This window comes from Nerophis ophidion, linkage group LG05 (genome assembly GCF_033978795.1).
Source record: "Nerophis ophidion isolate RoL-2023_Sa linkage group LG05, RoL_Noph_v1.0, whole genome shotgun sequence".
NCBI classification, from domain to species: domain Eukaryota; kingdom Metazoa; phylum Chordata; class Actinopteri; order Syngnathiformes; family Syngnathidae; genus Nerophis; species Nerophis ophidion.
In genome coordinates, this window is record NC_084615.1 from 37,045,373 (window position 1) to 37,067,908 (window position 22,536).

Genomic DNA, 22,536 nt, shown 5'->3' on the forward strand with positions numbered 1-22,536 from the left:
ACCAGGCTGATCAGAAAAGAGTGGATGACTGAAAAGAGGGTTCACTCTCTGGGCTGGGCGATAAACAATATCAATATAAACTGTGATAGACATGTAATCGATATAAATTAAAAAAATGATTTGACAAAAAAGTAGTTTTTTTTTTCTTGTTTTTTTTAAGAAAATGGAAGTTGCAAAACAAGGTTGGTTGCATGAACAGAGAAACAGTTCTCTGATAAATGAGCAAAGCAGGAAGTGACCACTGATCAGTGGGCGTGACACACTAACAGCCAATCAGGTAGCAGTGTAACCAATCAGGTTTGGTTGCGCCATCTTGTTGTCTCGCAGTTGATTCTTGAGTAAGAGAAAGTAAAAATAAGCGCTACAGAGAGCGAAACAATTGTCAAAAAAACAGGAAAAGTCACTTAGACAGTATGGCAGTTTTTTAGGGGGATTTTAAAAAAAATAGGACAGAAGGCAGACTAATGTGGACAACCATAGCCACGCCCACCAGAGCACAGCTGTAAATTCCTCGCAGTAAACCCGCGAAAAATGTGTTGATTGATTGATTGATTGAGACTTGTATTAGTAGATTGCACAGTACAGTACATAATCTGTACAATTGACCACTGAATGGTAACACTTTTTCAACTTGTTTAACTCGGGGTCCACATTAATCAATTCACGGATCTTCTAAGGTGTCTCTATGTTCGCACTTTTCACTACTTTATTACACTTCATCAAACATTTTTTACATATTTTTTTGCAACTCACTTTTAAGAGGGTTTTGTTAGGTGGTCATTGTAATTTTAGAATTTGATTGTTTGAGTGTTTTCAATGGTTGTGTTGACATTTCCTTTCCTTTCTGCTTTTATATCCGACGTGGTTATAATCAGAAGAAGGTTACTTTTGTAATAACATTTTTTTTCATTGAATATATCTTTATCCTGGTCCTTATTTTCCATAGGTCATAAAAATATATAAAACATATGATATATACAGTTTTCAGCCATACCACCTAGCCCTAGTTCGCTCTGTTTATGTCATTACACTGTAAAACAAACACAAACCTGATGCAAAGAGTCAACTCTCTTGCATCCTGTTTGGAAGCGACAGCCAAATAAACCATACATGCACAACCATGTCCATTTAATTTATGCTTCGATTCGCTGCAGTTTATTTGTTTGTTAGGACCTCAAAATGTTATGGGTGGATAACAAAAAAAAATAAAAATCAGGAAAGGTCAAAAATGGGATAAGGCAGGTCTGGGCAATTATTTTGACTAGGGGGCCACATTTAGAGAAAAAAGTGTGTCTGTGGGCCGGTATTTCTATTTTTAAGAACACTAATACAAAACCTCACAATAATGTCTGACTGAATGCTAAAAACGTTATGACAGACCGCCTTAAAAAACATAATGGAGTTTTATTTTTTTCTATGAAGTATAAAACACTGAATATTGACTTATTTTACAATCAAGTGAAACAAAACAAAAATGCAACAAACAGTGAAATATGAACGCGAAGGGTACAAAATAAACCCACCTACAGTCTGATACATTTGATATTTGCTGAATTTCCCCCAGGGATCAATACAGTACTTTCTATTCTATTCTATTCTATTCTATAAATCACTAAGCTTTAGAACTTTGTTGTAAAAATCTCCTTCCACGTCTGTGGAAACGCTTCCCACCCACACTGCTTGGTGCCTCGTCTGAGCTGCTGTGACGTAGCTTACCATAGTAATTAATTAGATGACCATTGTAACTAATTAGATTACCATAGTAACTAATTAGATTACTATATGACTAGCATATCATCCATAAGTGTAGATTCCTACCATTGAAATACTTTGTATTACAGTTATTAGAAATCATGTCATTAGAAATCATGTCATTAGTCATTAGTCATTACAGTCATTAGAAAACATGACTGCACATCATAATGGCAGCTACAATTTCCATCTTAAAGTCCTAAAAAAATTATTTGGGAATGCCCGGCGGGCCAGATTGAAAAGCTCAACGGGCCGCATCTTAATTTGCCCAGGTCTGGGATAAGGGATAAGTGGCTATGTTTTGAGAGTAATATGGATCCTTTCTACTTAGTTACCTTACGTTTACATTACGAGGCTCCATTTGGGACCCACCTCCACCCGCAAAGACAAACAAGAGAGGATGACTGAAAATAAGGTTCACTTCATTTATTTCATTACGCTATGAAATAATCGCCACCGGGTGTTGAGACCAATTCCAAGAGTGAACCCTCTTGCAACATGTTTGGAAGTGACAGAGCAAGAAAAACAAACTTTATTATTATAAATTAAGTTTATCTTTTGATTTGCATGCTCTCCCCGTGACTGCGTGGGTTCCCTCCGGGTAATCCAGCTTCCTCCCACCCCCCAAAAACATGCACCTGGGGATAGGTTGATTGGCAACACTGAATTGGCCCTCGTGTGTGAATGTGAGTGTGAATGTTGTCTGTCTATCTGTGTTGGCCCTGTGATGAGGTGGGGACTTGTCCAGGGTGTACTCTGCCTTTCGCCCGAATGCAGCTGAGATAGGCTCCTGTGATCCCCCGCCACCCCAAAAAGGGACAAGCGGTAGTAAATGGATGGATGGATGGATTTATTGGGGTTTGTTTGTTTGTTAGCAATGTAGCTCAAAAGGTTATGAGTGAATTTTGATGAAAATTTTAGGAAATGTCCAATAGGATGTATATAAAAAAAAAAAAATCGATTTTAGGGGTAATCTGGGTTAGCGTCTGGTCTCAGGATATCTTTTTTTTTTTTTTAAGGATTCTTTACTATCAGGATTTAGGCCCTGGCAGGGGTCCACACTCTCTGAGTGCATTTCTGGTATTAAACTGTGGTTATACTTGTCTGTTTACACACGTATGCCAGTTAAATAGGTTCAAATGTCACTTAAAACAACATGGTTAAAAATGGTTATGTTAGATCATTCCTATGCTTTCAGAAGGCTAGCGTTGAACTTTGGAGGTTCCACAAGGCTATCTTGTCAAATACCCATCCTTAGATGAAAGCAAAGAGCAAAAAGAATAACAACCCAGAACAAGATCAAATCTCAGGTTAGCCATTGTTCAAAAACCCCTCATCACCACCATAGCCCGCCTTGAAAGTTCAAAAGCAGCTCTGTACTCACTTTTCTTTCAATTCTTTCACTTCTTTCTTTAACCTGCAAGCGGGGGACAGAACAACAGGACATTAAGCACAACCCACACGCAAAAAAATGTCACCAAACTAGCTTTCACTTTTAAATGGAGCAGGGTTATGGGGTTGCTGGATACACACACAATGGCAGGACTTGAACACAATCGTGCTGATAGTGCATTGTGGCGAAATCGCTTCTTGTGAAAAAAAAAAAAGGGTTTTGAAACGTGCAGTATTTCATTCTGCAAGGTCACAGACCGACCACAAGACGTTTGGAAACTTTTTTTTTTGGCAGAAAACTAGGGCTGCGAATCTTCGGGTGTCCCACGATTCGATTCAATATCGATTCTTGGGGTTGCAATTCTATAATATATCGATTTTTTTGATTCAACACGATTCTTGATTCAAAAACGATATTTTTCCGATTCAAAACGATTCTGTATTCATTCAATACATAGGATTTCAGCAAGATCTACCCCAGTCTGCTGACATGCTAGCAAAGTAGTAGATTTAAAAAAAAAAGCTTTTATAATTGTAAAGGACAATGTTTTATCTACTGATTGCAATAATGTACATTTGTTTTAACTATTAAACGAACCAAAAATATGACTTATTTTATCTTTGTGAAAACATTGGACACAGTGTGTTGTCAAACCTATGAGATGCGATGCAAGTGTAAGCCACTGTGACACTATTGTTCTTTTTTTTATTTTTTATAAATGTCTAATAATAATGTCAATGAGGGATTTTCAATCACTTCTATGCTGAAATTATAACTAATATTGATACTGTTGTTGATAATATTCATTTTTGTTTCACTACTTTTGGTTTGTTCTGTGTCGTGTTTGTGTCTCCTCTCAATTGCTCTGTTTATTGCAGTTCAGAGTGTTGCTGGGTCAGGTTTGGTATTGGAATTGAATTGCATTGTTATGGTATTGCTGTGTATTGGTTTGTTGGATTGATAAAAAAAAACAAATAAATAAAAAATAAAAATAAAAAAAAATATATATATATATATTTTTTTTTAAATGAGAACCGATTCTGAATCGCACAACGTGAGAATCGCGATTCGTATTCGAATCGATTTTTTCCCACACCCCTACAGAAAACCCATTTTTACTATCGTCCAAATGCCAAAAGAGAGAATCAATGCACTTTTAAAAGAAGGCTGTGTCTGCCAGGATGTCCTGCTAGTTGCCTCTCAGATTATTGATTGATAAGTGATTGAAATAAGGGCGGCCTAATTTCCTTTTGTTGGTCGGTTGCTAAGCTATCAATCATTTAGGGCCCCTTGTCTGTCATGACAGGAAAAACAGTATATAGACCCTAAAGCAGGGGCGTCCAAGGTGTGGCCCCTAGCTCGGTTTTTTTATTGGTCCTTGGCATGTTCTGAAAATGAACACATTTGTTACAAGATGTATTATCTATATATATACTCGATAGATTTTAGGTTAGCCATAAACGCTAATTTGTTTTGTCATCCATAACACAAAGCTAAGATGTTGATGGTTAGATAGCATAATATTTAGGGGCAGTGTGGCTCATTTGATAGAGCAGCCGTGCCAGCAACTTGATTTTTCCAGGTTTAATTCTCGCTTCCGCCAACTTGGTCAGTGCCGCTATCTTCTTGGGCAAGGCACTTTACCCACCAGCTCCCAGTGCCACCCACACTGCTTTAAATGTGGCTTAAAGATGTAAATAATTGTTCTCACTATGTAAAGCGCGATATAAATATAATTCACTTCCCTTATTTATTAAATTGGGACTCATGGACAGGGTGTGACACCAAATTCTGAGCCCCAAGACACAAGAATCCAAAACCCAACGCCGCCGCTCATACACAAACAATTGATATGTTTACTTGCACTAAAAAAAAGTTGTTGCCTGAATCCGGTTGAAACACGCTTTTTTAAACACATGTACAAAAAATATCTTAATTAAGTTTTGCCTTTTTAAAGATGGGATTAATATATCTTTGACACATCTAGATAAACCCCCACTAAATAAAGTGGTGTTATTTTCAGTTTTATTTTTGTTTTTTATAAAAACAATGCCAGCAAATTCTATACAAAGTTGCCAGAATATGAATTTAAAAAAACATAATCATATATATTGTCATTAATAACGTGATTATGATTACAAATCTGTGAAGTTTTTCTTTACTTTAGAGTGTAAAGTAGCATTGTATGCTTGTACAACACTTAAAACCTTTAGCATATCTGTTTGTGGAATTCAATTATGGAATGGATTAACCAAATAAATCAAAGCAATATGATTCAGATTAAGAGACTGTTCAAACTACAAGTGTTCACAAAGTACACAGAACAAGAATTATGATGAATATCTTGAAAACTTTTTTTTTCTTTTTTTTTATTGGGACAAAGATTTTTTATGTATGTAATATTTGTTTGCTTACTATGGTACATTATTTATTTGTTAACTGTTCTGTTAGAGAGAACCAGGAAATGTGATAAAATTGCTATGGTATGAAAAGGGGTAGGATTAAATAAGCTTTACTTCTTCCTACTCCTTTTCGGACATGCTGTAATGAAACAACTGGAAATGTGTGGTGCCTTACATTGAATCGTATGAATGTTCGAAATAAACTGAAACTGAACTGAACTGAACTGAGGTTAGTTAGTACAAATGTTATCACAGTTAGCGGATAATACGAAACATATTACGTTATTATGATCCTTATTATTAGTGCATCTCCTGGGGGTTAAGCATCCCCTTGTCTTTTAAAACCCAGTGAGCGAGTGAGTTTACAGTTTTAATCGAGGGTCTTTGAACGCACCACAGTTACGTGCATAAAAGGCAAAAGTGAACAGTTTTTGTTCTTGTTCCAAAATGCCGGTGCTGTGTGTGAATTCTTAAATTCACTTGTGTGAATTCTTATGGAGCGGCATAGCTCGGTTGGTAGAGTGGCCGTGACAGCAACTTGAGGGTTCCAGGTTCGATTCCCGCTTCCGCCTTCCTAGTCACTGCCGTTGTGTCCTTGGGCAAGACACCTTACCCACCTGCTCCCAGTGCCACCCACACTGGTTTAAATGTAACTTAGAAATTGGCTTTCACTATGTAAAGCGCTTTGAGTCACTAGAGAAAAGCGCTATATAAATACAATTCACTTGACACTTCAAATGTTACGTTTGTGTTGAGTGAAGTGTTCATGCTAGGTTTGCCGCTATCCATGTGGAATAAACAAGTGAGCATTTTTGATAGTAAAGGTTTAGGTAATCTTAGACGTTCTTAATTTGAAGTTTCACAGAAACATTTATTTCATCTTAATTCTTAAAAAAGTCCTGTTTTCCGGGCCTCAGTACAACATCCACATATAACCCGCCACTTCCATGCCGCTGCTCATGGGCACTCGTCTCCATAAGGTTCACTTAATCACACCTGCTACAGCTAGCTAAATTGATAAAGGACAGCAGATAACATGTCACAAATTGTGCAACATTTACTCTAACTGCATTTGTATAAATGTAGAAGCTCTGTGTAAAAAGCACCAAATCTAAATCTGCTTCACAAGCTCGACAAAACGAGTTTTGCTGATTCAAAAGACCTCGACGGAGACAAAGAGTCTCAGAGACAACACTTGTTGGGCGTGTGTAAGGTTTCTTTGACGAGTGAATCGAGGTGAATTGAATACCAGATTCAATTCAGTCATTGGTTTCAGTCAGTAGAAGTAATCAAGTTTCACATTCTTAAGTAAGATTCACCTCTTAATCAGCAATTTAGTCAATCAGGGGTTGGAATAAACCCCATTTGTTCACTACAAGTTTCAAGTATTGGATGTATTAGACATTACGAACAATGATATGCTTTCAACTGTGAGGGAACCGTTTGACGGGTGGAAGAAGCCCGTTAGGCACCTTTGGGATGATCCTGACCTTAAAAATGACCACATACACACTACTACAGTACATCCGAGCTGGGGTAACCCTATAATGTTGGTGCCCAAAGAAAAACATGCGCAGTTGGATGTTTTACCCATAAAATTATACCAGAAACAATATTTATTGGTACGGTGAGTCTCTATTAACTAATTTTCACTTCCTGTCAGTGCAATGGACTCATGTCCCACTACTTTTGGAATTATAGTACAGATGTCCGATAATGGCTTTTTTGCCGATATTATAATATTGTCCAACTCTTAATTACCGATTCCGATATCAACCGATACCGACATATACAGTCGTGGAATGAACATATTATTATGCCTAATTCTGTTGTGATCCCCCGCTGGATGCATTAAACCAGCGTTTCTCAAAGTGTGGGGTGGGCCCCACTGGTGGGGAATAGAGACATGACAGGTGGGGCGCGAGGAACGGGAGGAAATTTCACTTGAATTTTTTTCATTTTTTTTTTATTATATTCTTAGATTTTTTTTTTTACTATGCTTTCATTTTCTATACACACTGTTAATCTCTGTGATTCTGTCTGTGAAATCCGCTATATAAATACATGTAAATTACTTATTTTTCTTCTAGGCTTTAAATTTCTAGGTAGGAGCGAAAGTTTGACATACATAGCAACAGTAACTAATGGGGGCGGGGCTAAGCGGAACAATCTTTCACGCGGATGGGTAGCAGGCTAATGTGTGGACCACAATTACACAAAATGGATACATTTTTGACTCGCACCTCAAAGGTCGTCGAGCCAGAGCCAGCGCCTGCAGAGAAACAAAAATCTGACGGGCTTAATCAACCAAAAAGCCAACCGAAAAGAAAATATGATGAAGGGTATCTTGCTCTTAGATTCACGGCAACAGTGGTGGGGGCAGAGGAGAGACCCCTGTGTGTTCTGTGTCTAAAACCGCTAGCAGCAGACAGCAGAGTAGTTATTTTATTTATTATTAAACTTGATGCAAGTTATACCACAGCTGCACAGTTATTTTATTTATTATTGAACTCAATGTTATTTTATGTTATTGAGTTTTAATGTATACAACTTGAATGTTACCTGATGTTCAATAAATTTGAAAATGTTAAGCTTGGCATTAGCGTTCTGTTGGAGCGATGGGGGCATGTGGGGCTTGAAAACTCCCCCTTGTCCAAAGTGGGGGATGAGAAAAAAGTTTGAGAACCACTGCATTAAACAATGTAAAAAGGTTTTCCAAAATAAATCAATTCAAGTTATGGAAAAACATGCCAACATGGCACTGCCATATTTAGTGCATTTAAACGTGCCTCAAAACAGCAGCTTGGTATTTGGGAGGTTGAGTTGGGCGGGGTTGGGGGGTGGAGGGGCTGGGGGGGGTTGAGGTGGGAGAGGTTGTATATTGTAGCGTCCCGGAAGAGTTAGTGCTGCAACAGATTCTGGGTATTTGTTCTGTTGTGTTTATGTTGTGGTACAGTGCGGATGTTCTCCCGAAATGTGTTTGTCATTCTTGTTTGGTGTGGGTTCACAGTGTGGCGCATATTTGTAACATTGTTGAAGTTGTTTATATCGCCACCCTTAGTGTGACCTTCATGGATGTTGACCAAGTATGCCTTGCATTCACTTGTGTGGGTGAAAAGCCGTAGATATTATGTAATTGGGCCGGCAGGCGAAGGAAGTGCCTTTAAGGTTTATTGGCACTTTGTACTTCTCCCTACGTCAGTGTACCACTCTGTACAGCGGCGTTTTAAAAATTCATTAACTTTACTTTTTGAAACCGATAATTTCCGATATTATATTTTGAAGCATTTATAGGCCTGCCGATATTATCGGACTTTTCTAAATTTTTGTGTATAATTTATTCAACATAACCTCCCCGGAGGAGATTAAAAATGTATTTCAAAGCTGCTTTACAGCTTTGGAAATCACTTCCCAATGGTTACAGCTTTGTTGTTTTAGAAGAGCCTAAAAATCACATTCATTAAGGAAAGTTGAGGTTTTTAAGATCTTGTGTCATTACGGCAATGAGGGGGAATAAAAGGACTAGTAGTATCGCCTTTGCCTGAGCGATGTGATGGAATGAGGATAAGCTGGCATACAAACGTCTGCTGGGATATGCTTCAACCTGCCACTGCGTTTTTATCACCAGCCAAGTAAAGGAAGCAGACGATAAGAAGATATGAATCTAGCAGACCTGTCAAATGTGTCAGAAGCCGAGGATTCTGTGTTTTGTTTGTTTTTCTATGCATTTTAGGCCCTATTCCCGCGTTTGCTCAAAAGTGCTTTTTATGCTCTTGAAGTTAGGCACATTTCTCTTATATGTATTCACCCATCCATTCATTCATGTGAGTCATGAATGGATTGTTGCGGGCTCATTACTCATGAGGCGGACTTTGATTTGTTGCCCTCTTTTCTTTGTTGCGTGAAAAATAGGACATTTAGTTTTACTAACACCTGTTGTTTGCCATTGAAATTCGTGGAAAAGATAACATTTTAAGTTGGAAAAGGCCGTGTTGATCCAGGCTGTGCTTGTCGAGTGAATGTGTGTTGTCATGGTGATGTAGTGTGTGTATGCACACTACAACAGCTTCTATAACAATCCATTGATGAAACTTGTTTCACTTGTTATTTTAACCATCATTATAGTTTTTGGAATATAAGGAGTTCTGTTGAGTACTAATGTTTGTTAACTCTTACAGGCGAAACAGGCATGTTGGGACGAACCTATATATATATATATATATATATATATATATATATATATATATATATATATATATATATATTTTTTTTTTTTTTTTTTTTCAAATTTACTTTTAATCTTCATTATTTATTTCAAGCTATTACAGTATGTCTCTCTCTCTCTCTGTGTCTGTCTCTCTCTCTCTCTCTCTCTCTCTCTCTCTCTCTCTCTCTATATATATATATATATATATATATATATATATATATATATATAGGTTCATCCCAACATATATATATAAATATAAATATATATATATATATATATATATATATATATATATAGGTTCATCCCAACATATATATAAATATATATATATATATATATATATATATTTATATATATATATATATATATGTTCATCCCAACATATATATAAATATATATATATATATACATATATATATATATATATATATATATAGAGAGAGAGAGAGAGAGAGAGAGAGAGAGAGAGAGAGAGAGACACTGTAATAGCTTGAAGTAAATAATGAAGATTAAAAACCAATTTGAAAAAAAACAAAAACTAAAAGCTTACCTTTTTTATACTTGCATAGTATTTATATATTATTAATGTTGTAAATACAAATCTTTATATATCTGGAAAGGGTAGTCCAAAAAGCATTTCGTTAGATGTATACGTGTTAGTTAAAGCTATTAGGCTGTTGTAGTATTTATTTTATTTTACTTTTTATTTTATTTGTTGCGGGGCAGCTATTTGTGGTTCTAGTGTTGTTGTTTTTTTTAAATGCACTGTCGCACTTTCAGATTGTTTGTTCAATGTAAAGTGCTTTCACAAATAAAATCTATTATAATTATTATTATAAATACAAGAATGTGTGTGTGTGTGTGTGTGTGCGTAGAGGTTTTCTTACCTACACTCGCATGCGCTGTGTTCTGTAAAACTCATGAAGATATCATTTTGTTGCCTTTGCGTTTTTATTCTTTTGATCTGTAGAAAGAACACAAATGACAATTAAGACTCTCTGTGTGTTTAGGGGTAGCTTGAAAGAGTGCTGCAAATGAGCAAGAAGATGACGCTGATGTGTGTCAAAAATACACAATAGTGTCCAAATAGAAGGTCAGCAATTAGACAAATGGTTGGAATAGTCAGTCTGATTTATTAACAACACATTCATTTGAACCATCACATAATCTAACTCAGTGGTTGAGGTCACTTGTTTAATTCGAAAGGTCACACTAGTTGGATATTTCAGTTGGTTGGCTTGGACATTGTGGCCCGTGCGATTCACCCTTGGTGGTGAATCCAGGCCGAAATAAAACGTCTCACTCTTACATAACCGGTGTGACAATAAAGCCATGGACTGACCTCCATCGTCACGTTATAACTGGACGTGGGCGTGCACTGCAGGGTCTCGTCGTTGCAGCAGCCGGCGCAGCGCGTCAACACCACGCACGACGGGATGAAGATGTGCTCCACCTCCTCGGGGTACTCCTGCAAGATCTCCACCAGCAGCTCCCGAGGTTTACACAAGCTCTTGTTGTACACCTCCATTAAGGGGATCACTGGGGGGTGGAGACTCGGTGATTAGGATATTATTATTATAATGCTGCACGCTCAAAGAAAGAAAATTATCAACAATATATACATTTTCAAATATGTAACATTTATTTTTTTTTAAAGTGCTACGAATTTAAAAAAAATTTGCACCAATTTCATCAATTTCCATAGACATCACAGACTTTGGACGTCGTTGATTTTAGTCAGACAGAGACAGCAATATGCATAATGACGACTATCTTTACGGTTTTATTATCTCTTCAAGTTAGTTTTAGTCTTTTATCGTTATATTATGCCACTTTTAAGTGTTTTATTGTGTGTTTTACTGTGGAATGAAGATCCCTTTGTTTCTTAAAAACGCCATTAGGCAAACTTAGTTTATAAGCAACGACCTTATATTGTATTAGTAGTAATCATTATCATTCTCAGACTTTCCTCCCCTTTTTTAGGGGCTAAGCAGGCAAAAAAAAACCCTCAGTTGGCAAGCACGTCTATATATTTGAATTATTGGTGACATTTTAGTATGGGGAACATATTCACCATTAATTAGTTGCTTATTAACATGCAAATGAATAACATTTTGGCTCTTAATTAATCATTATTAAGTGCTTTTTCTGCATGGTCTTATAATACAAACAGTAAACCATTACCTAAGAGTCTTACCTCAATAACCTTAGAATTATTGCTTATTAGTAACCCTAACCCTAACCCTTATTTGTTCCCCTTGTGTCCAACAAACTCTAAACTAAGTCTTTGTTACTTATGTTCTCCATACTAAAGTGTTACCGAATTATAATTATTATTACCATATTTTCCTTCCAGACCAGAAGTTGCCCAAAATTAGAACTCTGTGAAAAAATAAGACTAGAGATATCTGATAATGGCTTTTTTGCCGATATCCGATATTCAGATATTCGCCAAATCTTAATTACTGATTCTGATATCAACCGATACGGATACATACAGTTGTGGAATTAACACACTATTATGCCTAATTTTGTTGTGATGGATGCATTAAACAATGTAACAAGGTTTTCTAAAATAAATAAACTCCATCCATCCATCCATCCATCCATCTTCTTCCGCTTATCTGAGGTCGGGTCGCAGGGGCAGCAGCCTAAGCAGGGAAGACCAGACTTCCCTCTCCCCAGCCACTTCGTTTAGCTCTTCTCAGGGGAACCCGAGGCGTTCCCAGGCCAGCCGGGAGACATAGTCTTCCCAACGTGTCCTAGGTCTTCCCCGTGGCCTCCTACCGGTTGGACATGCCCTAAACACCTCCCTAGGGAGGTGTTTGGGTGGCATCCCGACCAGATGCCCGAACCACCTCATCTGGCTCCTCTCGATGTGGAGGAGCAGCGGCTTTACTTTGAGTTCCTCCCGGATGGCAGAGCTTCTCACCCTATCTCTAAGGGAGAGCTCCGCCACACGGCGGAGGGAACTCATTTCGGCCGCTTGTACCCGTGATCTAATCTTTTCGGTCATGACACAAAGCTCATGACCATAGGTGAGAATGGGAACGTAGACCGACCGGTAAATGAAGAGCTTTGCCTTCCGGCTCAGTTCCTTCTGCACCACAACGGATCAGTGCAACGTCCGCATTACTGAAGACGCCGCACCGATCCGCCTGTCGATCTCACGATCCACTCTTCCCTCACTCGTAAACAAGACTCCTAGGTACTTGAACTCCTCCACTTGGGGCAGGGTCTCCTCCCCAACCTGGAGATGGCACTCCACCCTTTTCCGGAAGAGAACAATGTACTCGGACTTGGAATCAACTCAAGTTATGGAAAAAAATGCCAACATGGCACTGAAATATTTATTATTGAAGTCACAAAGTGCATACATTTTTTTAACAGCTTTTAGCTTGGAATGTGGGACATGCTCTCCCTGAGAGAGCATGAGGAGGTTGAGGTGGGTGGGGTTGGGGGGTGTAGGCGATGGCGGGGTGTGTATATTGTAGCGTCCCGGAAGAGTTAGTGCTGCAAAGGTTCTGGGTATTTGTTCTGTTGTGTTTATGTTGTGTTTATGTTGTGTTACGGTGCGGATGTTCTCCTGAAATGTGTTTGTCATTCTTGTTTGGTGTGGGTTCACAGTGTGGCGCATATTTGTAACCGTGTTAAAGTTGTTTATACGGCCACCATCAGTGTGACCTGTATGGCTGTTGACCAAGTATGCGTTGCATTCACTTGTGTGTGTGAAATGCCGTTGATATTATATGATTGGGCTGGCACGCAAAGGCAGTGCCTTTAAGGTTTATTGGCACTTTGTACTTCTCCCTCGTCCGTGCTCCACTCCGCACAGCGGCGTTTTAAAAAGTCATAAACTTTAGTTTTTGAAACCGATACGGATATTTTCCGATATCCCATTTTAAAGCATTTGTCGGCCGATAATATCGGCAGTCCAATATTATCGGCCAAAATAAACCAAAAAAAACGACTTTAATCATTACTGTAATGGGAGTCTGATTACAGTAATGCCTCGTTTATTAATCAAATAATTAACTTAACAGAAGGGAAGGAATTCATATGGTGGATCTGGCATGAGAGGAAGAGGGCGCGGGGGGTTAATCATTGTGCAGGGCAGTCTGCTGGAAATGATGGAAAGCGCCACTCTACAAAGCAACGGACGCTGCAAACAAAGTTGAAATAGCCCCAAAACACCTTTTAAAGATATATAACATGCAACTGCCATATGGTGACTAAAGTGGATAGTACAACCCCTAATTTTTCACGTTTCATGTGTCGGGTAAGCCGTGAAAAATGGGTCCATATGAATCTCCTTACTATTGTAGAATATGCTTTAAAAAATTGTGATAGAATAACTTTGAAGCACGATGTGGCAAGTGACAACTGTACTTTGCATATAGTCCTATTTCCGCTGATTTATTCACTTTTGTGTGGAGTTTGCATGTTCTCCCCGTGACTGCGTGGGTTCCCTCCGGGTACTCCAGCTTCCTCCCTCCAAAGACATGGACCTGGGGATAGGCATTGGATTGGGATTGGCAACACTAAATTGGCCCTATTGTGTAAACGTGAGTGTGAATGTTGTCTGTCTATCTGTGTTGCACTGCAATGAGGTGGCCACTTGTCCAGGGCGTACACCGCCTTCCATCCAATTGTAGCTGATATGGGCACCAGCGCCCCCCTCGACCCCAAAGGGAATACGAGATAGAAAATGGATGAATGGATGATCAATTTGGTTCCATTTGACATTTAAAAATAGAAATATGTACAGAAGGGAAGGAATTCATATGGCCCCATTCCTGGGCGGATCTCTGTGAGAGGAAGGGAGGGAAGGGACTAATCATTTTTCACAGAAGTCTGCTGAAAATGATGGAAAGCGCCACTCTGCAAATCAACGGACGCTGCGGTCAATGTTGGAATAGCCACAAAACACCTTTTAATATATTTAACACGCTACTGCCATCTGGTGACTTAAGTGGATAGTGCAACCCCCAATTTGTCATGTTTCATGTGTCGGGTAAACCGTGACAAATGGGGCCATATAAATCTCCTTACTATGGTAGAATCTGCTTTAAAAAAGTGCGTTAAAATAAAGCCGCAAACTTTGAAGTACAATGTGGCAAGTGACAACTGTACTTTGTATATATTCCAATTTCCTCTGATTTATGCACTTTTGTATACCTGTCCTATAATTCTGAGTTATGCAACCACAAAATTGATAACAAACAGGGCAGAAAATAAATTGCACCCACTTTTACACTGGTTAGCGTGATTTTTAGCTTTTGGGGCACGTATTAGTTGTTCCACTCTCATTTGAAAGGTACAAGATTTTGGCCCTCATTAGAGGTCACTGAGAAGCCTCCATTTCAGGCTTTAATGCGTGCCTTCCATACTAAATTCATCCAAGCATGTCTTAACGGACCTCGCTGTGCAGAAAGTTGCCATTCCGCACAGTTATTCAGAAAAGTGAAAACTTTTACATTGCTTAGTACAGTACAACTCCTAAAGGATAAAGATTTAATGACTTTAGTCCATGTCTTTCAGCAGCTCTATGGTTTTAAAAATCTATTTATTGCTCATTCGGGTCTCCTGAGAAGCACATCGGCCCCTCTAAGCGATCAATCAGAGAACAAGTGAGCGGAAAACAGCCCTGTAAGTGGCCAGTATAAACACGCCGGTGCCTGAACAATAACTACACATTTCCTTTTTCTCATTTGTCCCGAATCAAAATTGGGCAACGGCAGCGGGATTGTTGTGCAAAAGAACACAAAACAAGAGGGTGAATTCCATTCTATAATAGTGAGTCTGGTGCATGACTATAACATTTCCCCAGCTTAACCTCAGACATGAAAAATGCTGCCGAGCCGTCCAAACGTCTCGGTTTATAGGGGTCACCAAGTGGAAACGTGACCACCAGGGGGCGAGCATGTCCCTACGTACAAGCGGCAAGGTGAAAGTTCAAAAAGAAAGAAGGCCTTTCTTTCTTTTTTTTTTGCAGGTACTCTTAACTTGCATGCATTCCCAGGCTGCCCTGTGGGACACCTACCGTCATGCGGACCTCTCTCTGCTTCCCTCGGTACGTTGGCACTCTGACAAAAAACAGAAAAGGTGTTAAAAGCTGACCAAAAAAAAAAAAAAAGGGTCTTTTCACACAGTGTTGTCTCAATCTCTTATCATATTGTACAGTGACATTAAAATAAGGTATATGTTATATGGACTATAATTTACACACATGAACAAATGAGGGACAGTGTGACCTGAACCCTCCTTGGCAAACTTTTTTTTTCTTTTTTTTTTTACAACCTGTATGCTAAATGTGCAACTGACAACATCATATTTAAGGACAGAATCCCATTAAAAGTCCTGTAAGAATGTCAACCAGCCACTTTGTAGCCTTCAATGCTTCACTGAGTGAGTGTGTGTGTGCGTGAGTGTGTGCGAATGTGTGTGTTTGTGTGTGTGTCACTATACACACACACACATACAAACACACACACAGACACGCACACACACACACACACAAGATTACTGGCAAGTTTTGTTGAATTTGCAATACCTCGCTCATGTTGCGTGAGATGGTGCTCGGTCCCAATTGCGGACTGACTCCTTAATGAAAAAGAGTCATATCTCCCCCTGCTTTTTAGGGGGTGGGGGGGGGGGCAAGCTCCACCCCTTCCGGGTGGCGTGAGACAGGAGAGAGTGGGGGTCCAGTTGGGTGGTGGAACCCCCTCCCCAAACATCCACCAACCCACCCACCCACACACTCACTCACTCAAAACACTCAGTTGGGTGTCAAGCTGGGCGGAAAAAAAAAAAAAATGAGTGATGACCTCTTGCAATTAGGTGGTGACCCCATCTTGCCACTGGTGGAAAAAAAAAAAGGGGGCGTTTGGCCTAGTTGTTATAAATCAAATTAAATCATAATGCAGTGGAATGTTTGCATTTTAAAAATGTTCCACCTTTGCTCAAGTGGGATTAATGATTATATGCCTTTCACACTTCGCCCTTTGACGCAGCCAGTGAGTAGAAAGGCTTGTTAATACATAAAAAAAGGTTGATGAATACAACAAGAGTGTGAATATTCTCGAAAAATTAAGATGATATATTTTTTAGGGGGTATTTTGGGCGGAATTTTTAAGTGGAGCAAATCACCATGCCACTTGCTAATAATAATACAAATAAAATGCATAATTGTATTAATTATGAAAACAAGAAGAATGTGAATAGTCTATAAAAAATTTATATTATACATTTTTTAATGTATTTTGGGGGGAATTTTTAATTGGAGCAAATCACCACGCCACTTGTTAATGATAATACAAATAAAATGCGTCATTACATTAGTTATGAAAACAACAAGAATGTGAATATTATATAAAAATTGAGATCATACATTTTTTTCTGGTGTATTTTGGGTGGGAATTTTTAAGTGGAGCAAATCACCACGCCACTTGCTAATATTATTATTAATAATAATAATAATATAAATAAAAATGCATAATTATATTAAAAGTGTGAAGTTTGGGGTATTTGGATAATTGATAATAATGAAATAAATTCCTAAAAAAAAAAAAAGTCAATATGGATATCAATGACGTGACAAGGACACGGGCTTTTGCGTGGACCCACAGTGGACTCACCTTGACAGCCGACAGCGTCAAAAATAATAATGTCAAACTGTCAATAAAGTTCATGGTGTTGACAAATCCAAATCTGGGCGAGGTGTTAGAATCCGGTGTCGGGTGTCTTCACGGTCATCAAGTTATTATTTTTTTTAATTATTATTATTTACCAGCTTCTGGGCAGGGTTGGAAAAAAAGGGGCCTGGGGGTTCAATAGAGGCGAGTCCATGCTCGTTGGCGGCGTGCAAATCCTCTTTTTGCGCCAAACTTGGGGCCCCCTTTGCTTGTCTGGTCCTTTAGAGTATCCACGCGCAGAGAGGGTGAGAAAAAAGACGACAGCGGGAGGATCCGGGAGGTCTCACATGGTCCCGCGGCGGCGTCGCAGCAGCATTACGCACGCAGTAATCCCATGCTTGTTGCGCCAGCGTCAGTCCGGTGTGGAAAGTGGTGCACAGTCGTCACCCTCTTCTTCCTTCTCCTCGTCGTGCTCCGTGCGTGCAATCTGAACCGAACCGGGTGACTGACGACGCTCGGCGGGGAAGCAAAAAACCAAACAAAACGCCTAGCTCAAAAGCTTCACCGAGTCGGCGCTGACGTCTCCTTTGCGCGCACCCAAACGGGTCAGATGATCATCCAGCAAAACCCGGACGCGTCCACCTCCGCTCCGGCTGCACTCCACTCACTTTTGTGGCGGGCCGGCCGTGATTGGTGGAGGACGTGGGACTCGTGGTGGTGGTGGTGGTGGTGGGGGCGTGACTTGTTCAGAGTTTGGCGGAGACCAGTGATGATGGAAAAGGTTTTTTTGGCGCGTATGCGTGAATGGAATGAGCCCTGACGATTCTCGTATTTTTGTATACAACAGGTGGCGCTGTGGTGGGGGAAAAAAGTGTGTTCATGCTTACAATGAAAAGCAAAAAAAAAGTTAAAGGCCTACTGAAACCCACTACTACCCACCACGCAGTCTGATAGTTTATATATCAATGATGAAATATTAACATTGCAACACATACCAATACGGCCTTTTTAGTTTACTAAATTACAATTTTAAATTTACTGGGAGTTTCGTCTTCGAAACGTCGTGTAATGATGACGTGTACGCAAGACCTCACGGGTTTTTAGGAAGTATGAGCGCTGCACACACACACAGCTAAAAGTCGTCTGCTTTAACGACATAATTATACAGTTTTTTGGACATCTGTGTTGCTGAATCTTTTGCAATTTGTTCAATTAATATTGGAGAAGTCACAGTAGAAAGATGGAGTTGGGAAGCTTTAGCCTTTAGCCACACAAACACACAGTGATTCCTTGTTTAAAATTCCCGGAGGTGAAACTTTAATATGGATCAGAGCGGTCAAGAGAACATGGATCCCGACCACATGTCAACCAGCAGGTCTTGGTGAGAAAATTGTGGTTAAAAAGTCAGTTCTTACCGGAGAAAAGCTGAGCTTGTGCCGTCCATAGCTGCCGTCGACTCCCCTGAGACACTGCGCGTCAAGACACCCGTGGAGACACCCTTCCGACTATCAGGTACTATTAAACTCACTAAAACACTAGCAACACAATAGAAAGATAAGGGATTTCCCCGAATTAACCTAGTAAATGTGTCTAAAAACATCGGAATCGGTCCCAATGCAATCGCGTTTTGATTTTTTTTAACTTTTTTTTTTATAGTCCGTCACTATCAATATCCTCAAACACGAATCTTTCATCCTCGCTCAAATTAATGGGGAAATTGTCGTTTTACTGGTCCGAATAGCACTTCTTGTTGGAGGCTCCCATTAAAATCAATGTGAATATGTGAGGAGCCATCAAACATGTGACGTCATCGTCTGCGACTTTCGGTAGAGGCAGGGCATTTCTCTTAGCACCGAAAGTTGCAAACTTTATCGTGGTTGTTCTCTACTAAATCCTTTCAGCAAAAATATGGCAATATCGCGAAATGATCAAGTATGACACATAGAATGGACCTGTTATCCCCGTTTGAATAAGAAAATCTCATTTCAGTAGGCCCTTAAAGGGGAACATTATCACCAGACCTATGTAAGCGTCAATATATACTTTGATGTTGCAGAAAAAAGACCATACGTTTTTTTAACCGATTTCCGAACTCTAAAAGGATAAATTTGGCGATTTAAACGCCTTTCAATTGTTCGCTGTATGAGCGATGACCTTTCACCCGTGACGTTACAACGAGAAGCAATCCGCCATTTTCTCAAACACATTACACACACCAAGTCAAATCAGCTCTGTTAATTTCCGTTTTTTCGACTGTTTTCCGTACCTTGGAAACATTATGCCTCTTCGGTGTGTTGTCGGAGGGTGTAACAACACGATCAGGGACGGATTCAAGTTGACTTACGTGGAGTGTATGCTAATCGATGCTAACATGTTATTTAGGCTAGCTATATGTACATATTGCATCAATATGCCTCATTTGTAGCTATATTTGCATCCAGCCTTTTCCTCCACCCACATTTAATGCCAAACAAACACATACCAATCGACTGATTCAAGTTGCACCAGTGTCAAAAGATGCGAAAGTCCCTCGTTTGTTCTGCACATTTTATCAACGATAACGATGCTACGACAGAGATGTGTGGATATCCTGCGACACTCAAAGCAGATGCATTTCCAACGATAAAGTCAACGAAATCACAAAGGTGAGTTTTGTTGATGTTATTGACTTATGTTCTAATCAGACATATTTGGTCAAAGCATGACTGCCAGCTAATCGATGCTAACATGCTATTTAGGCTAGCTGTATGTACATTTGTAGCTATATTTGCATCCAGCCTTTCCCTCCACCCACATTTAATGCCAAACAAACACTTACCAATCGATAGATTTAAGTTGCTCCAGTGGTCAAAACATGCAATCGTTGGTTAGAAGGCGATCGCCAAATTCGTCTGCTTTGACTTTGTCTGTCGTGATATGGCTCAATAGCTTCAGTTACTTCTTCAATTTTGTTTTCGCTATCTGCCTCCATACTCCAACCACCCGTTTCAATACATGCGTAATCTGTTGAATCGCTTAAGCCGCTGAAATCCAAGTCTGAATCCAAGCTACTATGCTTTACCTTTCTGTGCTATCCGCCATGTTTGTTTGTACTGGCGTCACGCAGTGACGTCACAGGAAAATGGACGGCTGGATTTACAGATAACGAAAATCAGGCACTTTAAAGCCTTTTTTCGGGATGTTCCATGATGGGTAAAATTTTGAAAAATAAAATAAACCACTGGGAACTGATTTTTATTGGTTTTAACCCTTCTGAAATTGTGATAATGTTCCCCTTTAAAGTACCAATGTTTGTCTCACACACACACACACACTATGTCAGTCTTTTTCAACCACTGTGTCACTTTTGTCATGATCCGCTACTTGGATCATTGCATATTCTGGTTGTGTTCTGTTATTTTGTCTTCCTTAGTTCCTGGTGGCATTTCTTGTTTCGTTCTGTTGTCATAGTTACGTATTAGTGTCACCTGCCTTGTGTTTTTGACGTGCACCTGCCTCCTCATTTCTGTTCCTATTTAAGCCTGACCTTTTTTGTCATTCGTCCTCACAGTCTAATTTGCTATTTGATGCAACAGGTGATGTCGCTATCCCCGCTTGTGGTAAAGACTTTGTGTACTTTAGCTTCCACGCTATTCTGTTGCTTGTCCCTAGCTCACATACTAGTGCTTTCTGTTTGTTTTGTCTTTAGTGCCTTTGTGCAAGTGTTATCTGTTCCTAGTCCGTTTTTGTAGTGATAATAAATCCTCAGTTCTTACCTTCACGCTGTGTCCATTCCGACTGCCTCTATTGAGAAAACAAAACCACACCATGATGCCAGCCAAGCGTCACAACTTTGCTCCACAGTAAGTCTTTGCTGTCGTCCAGCATTCTGTTTTTGTTTACTTTGTAGCCAGTTCCGTTTTAGTTTTGTTCTGCATAGCCATCTCTGAGCTTCAATGCCTTTTCTTAGCGGCTCTCACCTTTTGTTTATTTTTGGTTCAAACATTAGGCACTTTTTTACCTTCACACTGTCTCCCACTGTTTCCGACATCTTCAAAGCAATTAGCTACTGACTGAAACCTACTGATATTGAAGAGTATTACACGGTTACTCTGCCGAGTTCTAGAAGGCACCGACACTCAACAACAACACATCATTTGCAGAATATAATTACTGTCCATCCATCCATTTTCTACCGCTTGTCCCTTTTTGGGGTCAAGAGTAGTGTTGGAGCCTATCTCAGCTGCATTCGGGCGGAAGGAGGCGAACACCCTGGAAAAGTTGCCACCTCATCAACATTCACACTCACATTCACACTATATCAGTCTTAATCTTTTTCAACCACTGTGTCACTATACTCCACAGTAATTCTTTGCTGTCGTCGAGCATTCTGTTTTTGTTTACTTTGTAGCTAGTTCAGTTTTAGTTTCGTTCTGCACAGCCATCTCTAAGCTTCAATGCCCTTTCTTAGGGGCTCTCAATTTTTGCTTATTTTTGGTTAAAGCAATAGATACTTTTTTACCTTCACGCTGCCTCCCGCTGTTTCTGACATCTACAAAGCAATTAGCTACCGGCTGCCACCTACTGATACGGAAGAGTAGAACACTGTTACTCTGCCGAGCTCTAAATAGCACCGACACTCAACAACAACATCATTTGCAGACTATAATTACTGTCCATCCATCCATGTTCTACTGTTTGTCCCTTTTTGGGGTTGCAGGGGGTTCTGAGCCTATCTCAGCTGCATTCGGGCGGAAGGCGGTGTACACCCTGGAAACGTTGCCACCTCATCACAGGGCCAACACAGATAGACAGACAACATTCACACTCACATTCACACACTAGGGACCATTTAGTGTTGCCAATCAAATTATTCCCAGGTGCATGTCTTTGGAAGTGGGAGGAAGCCAGAGTACCGAAAGAGAACCCACGCAGTCATGGGGAGAACATGAAAGATCCCGAGCCCGGGATTGAACCCAATACTGCTCAGGACCTTCGTATTGTGAGGCACATGCACTAACCCCTGTTTCACCGTGCTGCCCTATATAATTACTGTATTGCAAAACATATGTTTAACCCAAATAGGTGAAATTAGATAATCTCCCAAGGCACACTAGACTGGCACACTAGCAATGAGTTTTTCCTTGCCCTTATGTGGGGGCTGAT

The 22,536-nt window shown here is 39.7% G+C and overlaps 1 protein-coding gene across 4 annotated transcripts in view; it reads right to left on the reverse strand.

Moving 5' to 3' along the window:
- The window catches only part of vegfab (vascular endothelial growth factor Ab), a 44,372-nt gene extending 26,281 nt beyond the window's left edge, over positions 1-18,091 (reverse strand). For 2 of the 4 annotated variants that reach the window (XM_061900754.1, XM_061900756.1), the window contains exons 1-5: positions 17,395-18,089; positions 15,801-15,843; positions 11,100-11,296; positions 10,645-10,721; positions 3,137-3,169 (exon numbers count right to left, since the gene is read on the reverse strand). In XM_061900754.1, the coding sequence (XP_061756738.1) occupies positions 3,137-3,169; positions 10,645-10,721; positions 11,100-11,296; positions 15,801-15,843; positions 17,395-17,448 (404 nt within the window). In that variant the 5' untranslated portion in view covers positions 17,449-18,089. Of the gene's footprint in view, positions 1-3,136; positions 3,170-10,644; positions 10,722-11,099; positions 11,297-15,800; positions 15,844-17,394 lie in introns of all 4 variants that reach the window. The other 2 variants (XM_061900755.1, XM_061900757.1) reach the window with 2 other exon arrangements.
- Positions 18,092-22,536: the final 4,445 nt, after the last annotated feature.